The 15,425-nt window shown below is 47.2% G+C and overlaps 2 protein-coding genes and 1 long non-coding RNA gene across 11 annotated transcripts; 2 read left to right on the top strand and 1 right to left on the bottom strand.

Annotated features, from left to right (window-relative positions):
* Nucleotides 1-100: 100 nt before the first annotated feature.
* Nucleotides 101-1,990, top strand: LOC121596780 (cyclin-dependent kinase 1-like). The gene is made up of 2 exons (XM_041922005.1): nt 101-461; nt 565-1,990. The coding sequence occupies exons 1-2, from the start codon at nt 313-315 to the stop codon at nt 1,310-1,312; spliced, it is 897 nt and encodes a 298-aa protein (XP_041777939.1). The 5' UTR covers nt 101-312; the 3' UTR covers nt 1,313-1,990.
* Nucleotides 1,768-7,641, bottom strand: LOC121596777 (stress-activated protein kinase JNK-like). Of its 4 annotated transcripts, none has more exons than XM_041921995.1 (4): nt 6,988-7,641; nt 3,324-3,503; nt 3,119-3,248; nt 1,768-3,043 (listed from the first exon to the last, which is right to left on the bottom strand). In XM_041921995.1, the coding sequence occupies exons 2-4, from the start codon at nt 3,500-3,502 to the stop codon at nt 2,168-2,170; spliced, it is 1,185 nt and encodes a 394-aa protein (XP_041777929.1). In that variant the 5' UTR covers nt 3,503; nt 6,988-7,641; the 3' UTR covers nt 1,768-2,167. The 4 variants fall into 4 exon arrangements, with proteins under 4 accessions (XP_041777929.1, XP_041777930.1, XP_041777931.1 ...); XM_041921996.1 differs by lacking the exon at nt 6,988-7,641 and adding an exon at nt 6,587-6,673; XM_041921997.1 differs by lacking the exon at nt 6,988-7,641 and adding an exon at nt 6,417-6,490.
* Nucleotides 3,664-7,366, top strand: LOC121596784. 6 transcript variants are annotated; one of them, XR_006005321.1, is made up of 5 exons: nt 3,929-4,105; nt 4,192-4,692; nt 5,118-5,292; nt 6,394-6,739; nt 6,946-7,366. It is a non-coding gene; the product is annotated as an uncharacterized LOC121596784 (long non-coding RNA). The 6 variants fall into 6 exon arrangements; XR_006005324.1 differs by having other exon boundaries at nt 3,936-4,009; XR_006005323.1 differs by lacking the exons at nt 3,929-4,105; nt 4,192-4,692 and adding an exon at nt 3,664-3,922.
* Nucleotides 7,642-15,425: the final 7,784 nt, after the last annotated feature.

The following is a 15,425-nucleotide window of genomic DNA, read 5'->3' on the forward strand; positions in this document are numbered from 1 at the left end:
TCCTATAGCCGCCCATTGCTTTTCGATCAAAAACTGCTCGACTGTTTCGAGCGCGCTCGGCAAACGTCAACCGCTCCCCGCCTGACAGTCGAGCAGCTAACGTCCGCTTCGGGCTGCTTTTCAAACATAACGAACGCCATTTATGCCGCGCTCGCACTTGTTTACAACGCTCCTCAAATCGTAGTTGGCACCTTTCGTCGCAACATTTCCTGTTGCTGCGTGTTGTAAAAAACGGTGAAAAACTCGACCAAAAAGACGATCCCGAAAGACGGGCAACCCGGTGAGAGCGAAAGGAAACACACACACAGAGCGATGGAGGACTTTCAGAAGATTGAAAAGATTGGCGAGGGTACGTACGGTGTGGTGTACAAGGGACGCAACAAGCACACCGGTGAGATCGTGGCCATGAAGAAGATCCGGCTGGAAACGGAGGACGAGGGCATCCCATCGACAGCGATCAGGTAAGGGGATAGTGTTCCCTTTGCACGTGATGCGGGGCGAATGTGTGTGTGTGTGTGCCCGTACTAACTCCCCCCTTCTTCCTCTCCCCGTCTTCACACACAGAGAGATCTCCCTGCTGAAGGAGCTGAAGCACCGGAACGTGGTATCGCTGAAGGATGTGCTGATGGAGGAGAACCGGCTTTATCTCATCTTTGAGTTCCTGTCGATGGATCTGAAGAAGTACATGGACAGCCTGCCGCCGGAGAAGATGATCGATGCGGATCTGGTCAAGAGCTACATGTATCAGATCACGGCCGCAATGCTGTTCTGTCACCGTCGGCGCGTCCTGCACCGCGATCTGAAGCCCCAGAATCTGCTCATCAACAAGGAGGGCGTGATCAAGGTGGCCGATTTTGGGTTGGGCCGATCGTTCGGCATCCCCGTGCGCAACTACACACACGAGATCGTGACGCTGTGGTACCGGGCGCCGGAAGTGCTGCTGGGGTCGCTGCGCTACTCCTGCCCCGTGGACATCTGGTCGATTGGGTGTATCTTTGCCGAGATGGCCACCCGGAAGCCACTGTTCCAGGGTGATTCGGAGATTGATCAGCTGTTCCGGATGTTCCGCATACTGCGCACGCCGACGGATGACATCTGGCCGGGGGTGACCTCGCTGCCGGACTACAAATCATCCTTCCCGTGCTGGACGCAGAACAATCTCGCTAGTCAGGTGTCGAATCTGGATTCGGCCGGTATCGATCTGCTGCAGAAGTGCCTTATCTACGATCCGATGCTGCGCATCTCTGCGAAGAAGATCCTCGAGCACAAGTACTTCGATGGGTTCGAGCGGTGCAACATCCCGACGGAGTAATTTTAATTCCCCGTCTTCTTCTCCCCCTCTTGCGCTGTCAGGTGTTACGCCATTCCTTTCCCTTCTTTTTTTTCTCTCTTTAAAAGGTGTGCTCGTGAATTACGTTACTGAATTTGCGCGCGTGTTTGTGCGTGTGTGTGTTTGTCCGCGTGTGCCGAATTATTAGGAATTATTACTGTACATTTTTTACACAAACAAAACACACACCACCTTTTTTCATTCCAAACTCTTTCCAATCTTCTCCGTCTCGTCGTCGTCGTCGTCTTCGTTTAATGTCCATTTTGTTGGACGTATGTCGATGTATATATTCGTCTCGCGAAGAAAGGCCCTCGTTTGTCGTGTCCCATTTTTCTAAAAGCCATTCCTCCCACCCCCCAAACACTACTCGACTCTCTGCACCGCTTTTGCGGGCTGTTTAGGCACTAGGAATTGTAAGTAATTATTTCACTTCGCTCCGTTATTAAAGAACAAATATTCTACAAAAAATTTATTTAATAAACAATGTTCTTAGTAAAGCGACCAAAAATCAATCGAGACGCGTTTACCGTTGAATCTGAGAAAAAAAAACAATATTAACGTATTTCCTTATCGCTACTCTTGCACTAACAACATAACGTAAATAAGTATAAATGCCTAGGGAGAGATTGAGAGGAAAATCTCCACTATTGTTTCTGCTTACAATACACAAGTATCTAGGGGTTTTAAAGCTAGCATCATTACTTATCCTACGCAACTAAACTAACAAATAACAGCCTCTTGAAAGGAAACGCAAATGGCCTTCGATGTGTATGTGTATGTGTGTGTGATTGCTTCCCATCCCACTGTGTAAACCCCCCCCCCCTCCCCTATGATCCTTCACCCTTCCTCATCCAACGACATCGTCCGCTGGATGTCCTGAATCTCCTCGAACAGCAACCGCTTCCACTGCTCCACCGTCAAGTTCCGCGCGTCGAGCGAATGATCGTACGGCTTCGGCGGCGGTCGCATCACGTCCTCCTCGTAGTACCACACACTAACGTACGGATGGGCCAGCGCCTCGTCCACCGAAATCCTTTCCATCGGATCAAACGCGAGCATGCGGCGCAGAAAGTCCCTTGCCGCATCGTTCGTCAGCTGGGGCACATTCGGCGATGCCATCCCCTCAAACACCTCGTCCGGAAACAGCTCCCCGAACGGACGTCCCGCCACAACCGGCTGATTGCTAATGTATCGCTGCGTGCCGGGCGTTGTGCGTGCGATAAACTCTGGCCGCGGCGTGCCGAGTGTTTCGACGATGCGCATCCACTGGTCGACATGATCGGTGCCGGGGAACAGGACCGCCCCCGTGGTCAGCTCCGCCATGATGCAGCCGATCGACCAAAGGTCCACCTTGGTGTCGTACTCCATGTTGAGGATGATCTCGGGCGCACGGTAGTGGCGCGTCACGACGTACTGCGTCATCGTGAAGCTGGTGTCGATGCTGCGCGCCAACCCAAAGTCCAGTATCTTGAGCGTACAGTTCTTGCGCACCACAATGTTGGAGGGTTTCAGGTCCCGGTGAATGATGCCGGCCGAGTGGAGGTAGCGAATGCCGCACAGCATTTGGTACACGAGGAAGGATATGCGCTCGTGGTCGAGCTTGGTACCGAACACGTGCTGCAGGCTGCTGTCCATCAGCTCGGTGAAGATGTACACATCGCGGAAGGTGTCGAGCGTTTGCTGCGGGGTGTAAGCGTACAGGAGCTTAATGATCTGAAAGATTGTTGTTAGGAGACGATGTTAGTTGCTGTAGTTTGCGAAACGGAGAAAAAAGAAAACCTCTCTCACATTAGGATGATCGACAAGCCGCATCAGCTTCAGCTCACGGTAGGCGCGCTTGGCAAAGGTAACATCCTGGAATGGTTGCGACAGTTTCTTCACTGCTAACCTTCTGCCCGTCTTTATATCCACGGCACTACTGTAATGTTATGATAAGAACATTGATTAAATATTGCTAAATTATTGTTTTTTTTTTCTAATTTTAGAGGCTTACCACACGGCACCCTGTACACCGATCCCAATCGGCATCATGTGTGAGGTAGGAAAGCGAGCCGGCAGATGGAAGTAAAACTCATTCGAATTCGGTGGATTTGCTGGAGCCGGGTGGTCACCGTCGGCTGGATTGTTGTGAACGACCTCCGTGCCCTCTGCAGTTTCCTCTTGAGATTGCATACTGAAAAGTGGATACAGAGTCAGGTAAGCTTTTTAACAATTTTTGAGGAGTGTCCCCCTAAATTGGAGTGTTTATTTAGCTTAATGAAGGGAAAATATCGTACAAACACAGTGAGAGACACGCACACACTGTAGTAGGCTGTGGGAAGACATGTTTGCCTGTTCGATTAGCACCTTTGGCAAATGTGCAATCTTTGGGCTGTGGGTGCTCCTCGAGCACAGTAAGCCGTGGGACTTTTTAACGAGCGCTACAAGAAGACACATTGTGCTGCGCATCGGACCCGGAAAAAAGCAGGCTACGGAAAAGGTGTGCTAACGGCCGTTTAGTCCAGTGCATAATGGAACCCATTCAACATAGGCGAGGAATGTATTGCCCTTCAAAAAACTGGACAGAGAAGCTCGAATCGAAGCAGAAAACAGGTTCGTCCGTCGTCTGATAAGAGTGTGATCTTCATTTCTTTAAACAAACGATGACACGCAGGGGGGTACCACCGTAGCTTCTAGTTGGTGAGTTTATGACAATCCTCCCCGCACTCGGGGAAGGTATCGGTAATGGAGATGAACTAATGGCTGTCTGATAATGTGAACGACCGCGGTGTGTGAGTGAGTGTGTGGTAATGGATCGGTATGACATCGGTGTGTGCCATCATTGTTTTTATTTCAAACTTCCTTTTGCTGCTCCTTTTTAGATGACACGACCACCGCTCCTCCACCAAGTGCGGTGTACTGCATGAATCATCCAGTTCCGAATTGTCGGAATTGTCGGAGGGATAGTGGTGGGAACGAACGAGTTTGGGGGGTACGCTCTGGTGTGCGGTGATTGATTTGACGCCACATACAATGCGATAAACACGTCATCGTTCGCTAGCGTGAAATTCGCTCAATACGAGAAAGAGAGAGAGAGAGAGAGTGAGAGAGTAACATCATCCGTAGCGTCGTCATCATCATCCCGATCACCACGTGCGAAGGGCATCAGCAGCAACTTACACAGACGGTTTGATGATGATGATGATGATGATGATGATTTGGGAAGGTATTGAGAGAACGGTCGCGCACCCGCCTACTCGATCTGACGGTCGCGGATGTGTGGAGGTGATCGCAAATGTGTGTGTGTGTGTGCAGTATGGAGAGTAGGTCAACAAAGAGCGTACGGAACAACGTCGTCTAGCGCGTCAGAGGTTTCCAAGCGGGTAAGCTCTTAAATTTTGTTTCATTTTTAATTTTTTTAGATGATTTTTTTAGGATGAAACTTCTCCCAAGTTTTACTTATACAGCAGGCTGCATTCAAGGAATACTGCAAAATCGAATCATTTTTGGTCGTTCATGTGATACGCATGGAAATTGGACGATACAGGTTTACGAGACTTATTCAGTACCACGCAGCCGGATAAGTCAGTCTACTGGGAGACAGTCCATACGAGGCTTGAACCCACGAAGGGCATGTTGTTAAGTTGTGCGAGTTGGCTGTACCAAGGGACGACCCAGCCTAAAAGTTCCTTTACAGGCTTTTCTAAGTCACTTTTGAATGTTAACATTGTTATTCACCGCATGCAAAATGTTGTTCCACATCGACCTGACATTTCATTTCCATCAAAATAATTTTTAATTTCTACAGCATGATTTTCAACACGACTCAAGCAGGATTGAGTTTGACAGTTCTTTGTTATGTGTTGCTGCCCACAAGATCAGAGCAGGCGTGGTAAGCCCAAGCTGAGGTGAAAAGATGGCATGAAGGTGTTTGTCATTTAAACCAGGATAACGGATACGATGACGGTACGGACTACAAAGCTGTAAGTAACCCATAACACCAGATAAGCTGTATTATTGGTCTTAATTGTTAGAAATGTGCATCGTTTTATAAACAAATAATCAATCAAAAATTTAGTAAAGGTGTCATTTTCAAATAAACACTACAGAGCGTAAGAAGGTTTTTCAATTAATAAAATTAATTATTTTTACAAATAGGTTCGAGATGGAAAAATTTGAAGTAAAACACAAATCACAAACGGATGATTCAATACCGCCAAAAAGATCAAAATACCTACAAAAAGTCTCCTTTCAACAACACGATTTTTTCCCGATTTAAATAGTTTCCTCAAATGATAAATGAAGAACCTTCAGTTACTGTCTGAACAGTAAATTACAGGATTTTCGAGGAGTAGTCATAGCTGTAGGACACTTCATTGACTCCTTCTTACGTGTAACAAACTGAATGTAATGGGAATTGAGCTTTAAATTATCTTTGTTAGACAAATGCAATAGGAATTTCCAAGTTGCCTGTCCAGAAACGGTACCAATAGAGTCCAATTTCCATCATATGAAGTTCAAGGCCCATAAGAAAGAGTCAAGGAACTGTCCCACAACTATGAGAAGTTTTGGAAAACCCTGTAAATACAGATGTTTCCCACAGCTAGCGAAATAGCAATTCATAAGTTTTTGTTTGCGATTATATAGACGAAAGGCCATGAGTGTGACAAAATGCTGACATTTTTTTTCAAAACGTGAGCTTTTGTCACTTTTTGAGCTTTTGCCAAAATTTTGTAACCTGGAGCAGCCAGGAAAAAAAGTTGACAAAAGTTGCAAAATTTGACGTTCGCGAAAAAGCGTAAACAAACAGCTATTTAGCGCAGTTGTGACCCATTGCTATGGTAATAATGCTAAAATGCATGATTCTAATTGATTTATGTACCTATTTAGTACTTCTTGAACAAAATATCGATGATATTCAGATGTTGGAGCTTTTTATCGTTCCTGTGTATATTTTTGGTGCGGTCACGAGAAAAGCTATTTTTTTTTGCAGTTGACAAGCAATTTATACAAAGTTGAAATTTTTTTCAACATTTTGTCACAACCGTGGCCACGCGCTATATGAACAAAAATCTTTTCCAAAGGCCACCGTTTGCACGTTGCTCACCCCTGGCAGAGAGAACAGCTCGCGCAACGCCCTTTCTAACACAGCTGATCCAGCCAAACACGGGAGGGCAAACGATTCTAGCTCCACCGTTCACACCGCACTCCGATCGACGGTAGTAGCAGAAGGGAACACCACCACTACACACACATAGCGCCCTTTTTGTTACGTACGCGAGAGATGATGCTATATTGCGCGCCGCTTACTCATTCACAGTTCCGCGAACGCGCACGAACACGATCGCGCGACGTCATCGATCGGAGTTTCGCAAATCCAACCGAGCGCGCTGCCGCTGTTGGTGCTGGCAGTGTTGGCCGTAACGCCTGGTATGTCTACCGTTTCCGACTGCGACGGTTGGGGACGTGATCGGCCGGGCGCCGGTCTTCGCTTTACTCATCTCGTTGCTTTTTGTTTTGGAAACTCCCAGATCGTGCGTGCGTGCGTCTGGCGTGAGTGCGTGAGTTACAGCTGACTAATGGAATTTTTCGTGTGCTCTCTCTCTCTCTCTCTCTCCCTATCTCTGTCTCTGCAGATCGATGAGTCAGATGGTGTGAAGAAGGATATCACAACTCACCTTGGCGGCGTGACGTTTGCTCGTCTTTTCGGAAGTTTTTTTTGGGTAGCACCTTTGGAAGCACGCAGGAACAGCAGGAAGACAGCAGCGCGGACGAACTCGAATTGAACTCTGCACACGATCGCGAAGGTGTTGTATGTGTACGTGTCTGTTGGCACGCGCTCGCGCACCACCTCCGTTTGAAGAAGCACAACACACCGTAAACAAAGAACTTTACATTCGCACACACACACAAACCACACACGATCCAGAGAGTCGTCGCAGGTCCAAACACGCGGGTAAGTTCCCTTTCGCACAAACCCACTCACTGGCACTGGCACAACAGCAGGAGCGTGAACTTTCTTTTTGTGTTTTTTTTGCTTCGAACCAAACTGTGCGTTAGAACAATAACACCAAAGCGCAACGTGTGCGCCACCCACTGTGTTGTATATCCGCGGCAAAACACACTCCTTTGTGTCCGGCTCGTCAAGCGTGCGCGCGCGCACTCTCACACACTCTTCAGGTGGCGGGCGCAAACAACACCGATCGCGACAACGGTGGACATCATCATCATCATCCGACGAACACACAACGCCAACAACATGATCTTTACCTCGCGCGAAGAAATTGGAAGAGAGAAAAAACAGACGCGACCGATCGCAGCGCCGGGATGCTTAAGACTGTGTGTTACCCCGCGACGATGTTGCAGCGAGCGTGCGCGCATGTTCGACTGCGTTCGCGCTCACAAACAACAACCACGACGACGACGACGTCGTTACCGCCAGCCAACCAGCCGCGGCTACCGCTGTCTTGTGTGCGCGGCCCGCCGCGGGACAAGTTTTTGTTCAATGAATCATCAAACGTGCAGAACAAGACACACACACACACAGCTATACGGTGCTGTGGGCCCCCTGCTGTGCCGCGGCCTAAAGGTGTGTTTTGTGTTAGTCCATTGGCGCACACCTACGGGTCCGGTCGCGCGCAGAGAGCATCAAACTCCCGTACGCGTACTCTCTCTCTCTCTCTCTGTCTCTGTCTCTGGTGCGCGCAACCGCTCGCGCAACAAGGGACCGTTTGGAAAGGGACGCTCGTACTGATAATCGAAACCGCAATCAATGCAATCGCGGTTGATGACGTCGTGTTTGGGAGACGGCTTTTCGGCTTCTATTTGAGGGAAGGGACAGCCCGCTCTCTCATACTCTCTTTTAAATTGCAACACTCACCCTACCACCCCCGGTTTGCATATTGGGACATAATACGGCTTGTGCTGCTGCGTCTAGTTTACTTAATGCTGGGAAACTCCACAACGCTCCCACCCAAGGCTTTGTTTTTATTTTTTTTGGGCGGATGTGCGTTCGTTCAGGGACTTTTGGTAGCTAGATCAATAGGTCGAAGCACGGAATGTCCACAAGGGCCACTGCACGTCCTCGTTTGTTTTTGGGGGGGAAACCAGCGTGTTGAAGTGTCACAGTTATTGTAGATGTGTTTATCTACCAACCAGTTCCGGGATAGTTTTATTGGACCAGTTTTAATGAGCATAAATGTTCGGAGTAGGGCTTTAGTAGAAAATTGGAAAGATGTCTTTAAAAATATAACATGAAGAGTATAATACGGTGTATAGTACAGTGAAGTCTCTCTAAGGTGTAGTCTATCAAGAATAATTGTTTCTTTAAGATGCAAATGTTGATGGTTTGAAGATGATCATCTCTCTAATTTCTCCAAGTTGAATATGCGATTTGGATGCCTAGAGTCTCTGAAGGTGAATATTTGGATTTGCGGTAGGTAGGTAGGTCTTTTGGAAGTACACCTTAGACAGACTTCACTTTAATTCCATCAATAATTCAATATTTACAAACTTGGCAACGATCTGGAGTGACAATTACGATACTACAGCGCGTAATTGAAAGCCTTCTTATCAAAGGTTTGTTTGTCATTTAAAGTGTCTTTCTAATACCTTTGTGTGCCAATTCTTGTTGAAGTCCTTATTAGGTCTGGAGTTACTTTCAGGAGATATATCCTATGTTATGAAGAATTCTGATAATTTTATTTTGATTTAAGTTCTGCATTAATTGAATCCTGAATTCAAAATTGTCTTGATTTGGGGATCTCTGGGACTACGGGCTTGGGATGCTTTCCAGAATTGTTAAAGGTTAGGACCATTTGGCGAACATAAAGGTTGAATTACGAACAGGAATCAAAGCTAGGGTAGGGTTGACCTATAAACTTGGGACCTCTAGTGGTGAACTGGAGTTGATGGGAAAAAGATACTGGAGTAGATAAAATGAAGAAAGTCTCATCCGGATAGACTATGATAGACTACCAGATATTAAGACCAAGAAAGCCAAGCAACCAAGAGAATCGAGCGGATTTAGCAGATCAGTTATACTTGATGACCAAAATATTGAGAAAAAAACGAAACATAAGAACATTAAAATCAGAGTGCAGCATTTACAACACATTTTGAGATGAAGCTACCAAAGTTTGTAGAAAAAGTAACACAGTACGTAAACATCCAGAAGTCATTGGAGCACCTCAAAGTTATTTAGAGCAACCCTATTTTTAGGTATGATAAGCGCTTTAAAATGTGGTTTTATGACTGGGAGGAACATCCGGACACCGGGCGCGTTCATTACGCGTCTAATGCTCTCCTCCCTTCATACTGTGATAAGCTAAGCGCAAATACAGAGAGCACACACACACGGGAGCTGATGTGTTACGCTATTGCAAGCTGGCGTGACAAATGGACAACAAAGCTATCTTACACGGCAGCAAACCGAAAAAGGGAATTGCCTGTCCCATTCGGAAAGACAACAGCACGCACGTGCTTTTTTGCCCGAGTCGCCCGAGTTATAAGCAGCAGGAAGGAGAAGGTGGTGACGCCATCGGTTAGAATGTCAGCGCCTCTGCTTATCTCGCGCGGGGAGATGATGATTCAAGGTGGCCCCACATGTGTGAAGATAGCGATATGGGATGGTTTGATGACCCGCCAAAAGCACGTGCCCCCGAGTGCCCTAATTGTTGGCTTTAGATACATTTCTAAAGCACAATTTGGAACAGTGTTATCAGTGCAAATCATTCATTCAAAGGCTTTCGATCGTTATGAATCATATAATAACAAACTTCTAGAAGCAACTGGGGGGCGCGCACGTTTTATCGTAAGCCACTGGGTCTTTACGATGGCCTAGTCTGCAGTAAGCCGCTCAGTAAGTCACCACGCCAAATAAACACAAGATATGCACGGGCCTTCATAGCATGATTGAATCATAAATCTGCAAACATGTCCAGCTGGAGCCCTGAACACTACGTACGGTCCGACCATTGATAAGGAAGGCCAAACCAAGCAGCAGCTAGCACGCGACAAACCCCCCCCCCCCCCACTAACCGCTTCGCTTTATCATTTTTGTAGACTCGGCCCGATCTTAATGGAAAGTCCCAAAGCCGCTATTCCAGCACAGACGAGAGCTTGTTGGTTCCTTGATATATGGTACATTTTTTGGGGGCAGCAGCGCATAAACTGACGTGACTCATCGACGGCTGGCAGATGGCAGATGAAGAAGCTGCCGAGACGCCACCACCAGCGCTTGATCGACAAAGATTCGTCCCGTTGCTTCAAAATGTCACGGTGGTGAAGTGAAAAGCTCCGTGTGGCGCGCCTCTATGATCCAGAAAAAGCAGGTTTTTTTTATCACACAGACACTGGCAACCGGCCTAGCCAGCCGACACACCAACATAGGGAACGCGATCACGATGATGAGTCAGCGACGCTGTTCCTCTCATCGTTCACATCGAAGATCGAAGATAGCAGCTCGCTCGCTTCAAATCAAATGCAAATTTTCTCACGAATATTGTGTTACCAAGATTGGCGAGGTTTTGGCGCTCAAAGAAGCGCCTGCTTCGTGTCGCCGCGCAATTCTCGATCAGCTGGCAATGCGCGAGAAAGGTATCTCTCGCAGAGAGCTGCACGTATTGCTCTCTGTGGCGCATGTTGGCGCGTTCTCGCGGTCAATTGCGCAACACTGGAGCGGCGGCGGCCGTTGTTTACGGCAGTGACGTCAGAGAAGATATGTGTCGGTGCGGTGCCGGTCTTGTGATTGCCATGGTCAGGGTGAGCACGCGCTCGTTGATGATTCATGCGCCGCGCGAGCACGCCGGCTTTTTCCTGCGTGTGACGAAACGCGCGTTCATTGAAAGGAAAGAGTAGCACAGAGAAAGGGATGGGGAAAGGACAGGTTACTATCGTGTGATTGTAAGAGATTACCTTACACATACACACGCTATCAATTTCCTGCTGATAATTGGCGTGCATGATGTATCAGTCTAATAGAAAGAGGGAGGAGCAACAAGGGCAATTAGAGATTACTGCTGTACGGCGGTACGGTGAGCAAATAGCAATCGGATAAGAGATAATTCCTGTGTTTGATGATCGGCTGTAAACACGTGTTAGTGACACGTGCTACAAAGGACAAATTCGATGGGAAGGCGCCATTTTTTAATGAGAGAAAACGTCTACGTTCGGTGCTCTCGCGTTTTATAGCAGTAGAGTTGCCGCTGTATACTGCCTTAGTGACCGTTGCTAGCACTCACTAGGGCGTTGCATATTTTCGGCTTTTGTGAAGATCAAAGGTAAAGTATGTCAGTGTCATCTTCTTAGGCGTCATCCATCAATCACATAATGATGGTTCGCCATAAATGATAACGAACGGAGTGTGTATCTTTTCTCTCACTCCTTCCGCTACCTTTGAGGGATGCTGCGACCAATCGAAACGTTCTATCGATCCACGCTTTCACTAGTGTGAGAGGATTTACAGATTACTCTCTCTCTCTCTCTTATTAGGCGCTTATCACATGCTCTTATCACACGAGAGAAAAGTTGATGGGCGGAGTGTGTATCCTTTCTCTCACTCCTTCCGCTACCTTAGAGGGATGCTGCGACCAATCGAAACGCTACCAGCGTAGACCAAAATACCAGGCATCGTACCAGGAGATCATCCAAACCAGGAGGTAGTTCAATCGATCCTCTTAATCGATCCTGTTTATCCGTTTGTCTCGCTCTCACTGGTGTGAGAATATTTGTAGCTTTCTCTCTGGTATTAGGCGCTTATCACATGCTCTTATCACACGAGAGAAAAGTTGATGGGCGGAGTGTGTATCCTTTCTCTCGCTCCTTCCGCTACCTTTGAGGGATGCTGCGACCAATCAAAACGTTCTATCGATCCACGCTTTCACTAGTGTGAGAGGATTTACAGATTACTATCTCTCTCTCTCTCTCTCTCTCTTATTAGGCGCTTATCACATGCTCTTATCACACGAGAGAAAAGGCGACGGGCGGAATGAGTATCCTTTCTCTCACTCCTTCCGCTACCTTAGAGGGATGCTGCGACCAATCGAAACGCTACCAGCGTAGACCAAATTTCAATGTATCGTACCAGGAGACCATCCAAACCAGGAGGTAGTTCTATCGATCCTCCTAATCGATCCTGTTTATCCGTTTGTCTCGCTCTCACTAGTGTGAGAATATTTGTAGCTTTCTCTCTGTTATTAGATGCTTATCACATGCTCTTATCACACGAGAGAAAAGGTGACGGGCGGAATGTGTATCCTTTCTCTCGCTCCTTCCGCTACCTTAGAGGGATGCTGCGACCAATCGAAACGTTCTATCGATCCACGCTTTCACTAGTGTGAGAGGATTTACAGATTACTCTCTCTCTCTCTTATTAGGCGCTTATCACATGCTCTTATCACACGAGAGAAAAGGCGACGGGTGGAGTGTGTATCCTTTCTCTCACTCATTCCGCTACCTTTGAGGGATGCTGCGACCAATCAAAACGCTACCAGGGTAGACCAAAATTCAATGTATCGTACCAGGAGATCATCCAAACCAGGAGGTAGTTCTATCGATCCTCCTAATCGATCCTGTTTATCCGTTTGTCTCGCTCTCACTAGTGTGAGAATATTTGTAGCTTTCTCTCTGGTAATAGGCGCTTATCACATGCTCTTATCACACTAGAGGAAAAGTGACAGGCGGAGTGTGTATCCTTTCTCTCGCTCCTTCCGCTACCTTAGAGGGATGCTGCGACCAATCGAAACGTTCTATCGATCCACGCTTTCACTAGTGTGAGAGGATTTACAGATTACTCTCTCTCTCTTTCTTATTAGGCGCTTATCACATGCTCTTATCACACGAGAGAAAAGGTGACGGGCGGAATGAGTATCCTTTCTCTCACTCCTACCGCTACCTTTGAGGGATGCTGCGATCAATCGAAACGTTCTATCGATCCACGCTTTCACTAGTGTGAGAGGATTTACAGATTACTCTCTCTCTCTTATTAGGCGCTTATCACATGCTCTTATCACACGAGAGAAAAGGCGACGGGCGGAGTGTGTATCCTTTCTCTCGCTCCTTCCGCTACCTTAGAGGGATGCTACGACCAATCGAAACGCTACCAGCGTAGACCAAATTTCAATGTATCGTACCAGGAGACCATCCAAACCAGGAGGTAGTTCTATCGATCCTCCTTATCAATCCTGTTTATCCGTTTGTCTCGCTCTCACTAGTGTGAGAATATTTGTAGCTTTCTCTCTGGTAATAGGCGCTTATCACATGCTCTTATCACACTAGAGGAAAAGTGACAGGCGGAGTGTGTATCCTTTCTCTCGCTCCTTCCGCTACCTTAGAGGGATGCTGCGACCAATCGAAACGTTCTATCGATCCACGCTTTCACTAGTGTGAGAGGATTTACAGATTACTCTCTCTCTCTCTCTTTTATTAGGCGCTTATCACATGCTCTTATCACACGAGAGAAAAGGCGACGGGCGGAGTGTGTATCCTTTCTCTCGCTCCTTCCGCTACCTTAGAGGGATGCTACGACCAATCGAAACGCTACCAGCGTAGACCAAATTTCAATGTATCGTACCAGGAGACCATCCAAACCAGGAGGTAGTTCTATCGATCCTCCTTATCAATCCTGTTTATCCGTTTGTCTCGCTCTCACTAGTGTGAGAATATTTGTAGCTTTCTCTCTGGTAATAGGCGCTTATCACATGCTCTTATCACACTAGAGGAAAAGTGACAGGCGGAGTGTGTATCCTTTCTCTCGCTCCTTCCGCTACCTTAGAGGGATGCTGCGACCAATCGAAACGCTACCAGGGTAGACCAAAATTCAATGTATCGTACCAGGAGATCATCCAAACCAGGAGGTAGTTCTATCGATCCTCCTAATCGATCCTGTTTATCCGTTTGTCTCGCTCTCACTAGTGTGAGAATATTAATAGCTTTCTCTCTGGTATTAGGCGCTTATCACATGCTCTTATCACACGAGAGAAAAGGTGACGGGCGGAATGTGTATCCTTTCTCTCGCTCCTTCCGCTACCTTTGAGGGATGCTGCGACCAATCAAAACGCTACCAGGGTAGACCAAAATTCAATGTATCGTACCAGGAGATCATCCAAACCAGGAGGTAGTTCTATCGATCCTCCTAATCGATCCTGTTTATCCGTTTGTCTCGCTCTCACTAGTGTGAGAATATTAGTAGCTTTCTCTCTGTTATTAGGCGCTTATCACATGCTCTTATCACACGAGAGAAAAGGTGACGGGCGGAGTGTGTATCCTTTCTCTCGCTCCTTCCGCTACCTTAGAGGGATGCTGCGACCAATCAAAACGTTCTATCGATCCACGCTTTCACTAGTGTGAGAGGATTTACAGATTACTCTCTCTCTCTCTTTTATTAGGCGCTTATCACATGCTCTTATCACACGAGAGAAAAGGTGACGGGCGGAATGAGTATCCTTTCTCTCACTCCTTCCGCTACCTTTGAGGGATGCTGCGACCAATCAAAACGTTCTATCGATCCACGCTTTCACTAGTGTGAGAGGATTTACAGATTACTCTCTCTCTCTCTTATTAGGCGCTTATCACATGCTCTTATCACACGAGAGAAAAGGCGACGGGTGGAGTGTGTATCCTTTCTCTCACTCATTCCGCTACCTTTGAGGGATGCTGCGACCAATCAAAACGCTACCAGGGTAGACCAAAATTCAATGTATCGTACCAGGAGATCATCCAAACCAGGAGGTAGTTCTATCGATCCTCCTAATCGATCCTGTTTATCCGTTTGTCTCGCTCTCACTAGTGTGAGAATATTTGTAGCTTTCTCTCTGGTAATAGGCGCTTATCACATGCTCTTATCACACTAGAGGAAAAGTGACAGGCGGAGTGTGTATCCTTTCTCTCGCTCCTTCCGCTACCTTAGAGGGATGCTGCGACCAATCGAAACGCTACCAGCGTAGACCAAAATACCAGGCATCGTACCAGGAGATCATCCAAACCAGGAGGTAGTTCTATCGATCCTCCTAATCGATCCTGTTTATCCGTTTGTCTCGCTCTCACTAGTGTGAGAATATTAATAGCTTTCTCTCTGGTATTAGGCGCTTATCACATGCTCTTATCACACGAGAGAAAA

Source organism: Anopheles merus, chromosome 3R, assembly GCF_017562075.2.
Source record: "Anopheles merus strain MAF chromosome 3R, AmerM5.1, whole genome shotgun sequence".
NCBI lineage: Eukaryota > Metazoa > Arthropoda > Insecta > Diptera > Culicidae > Anopheles > Anopheles merus.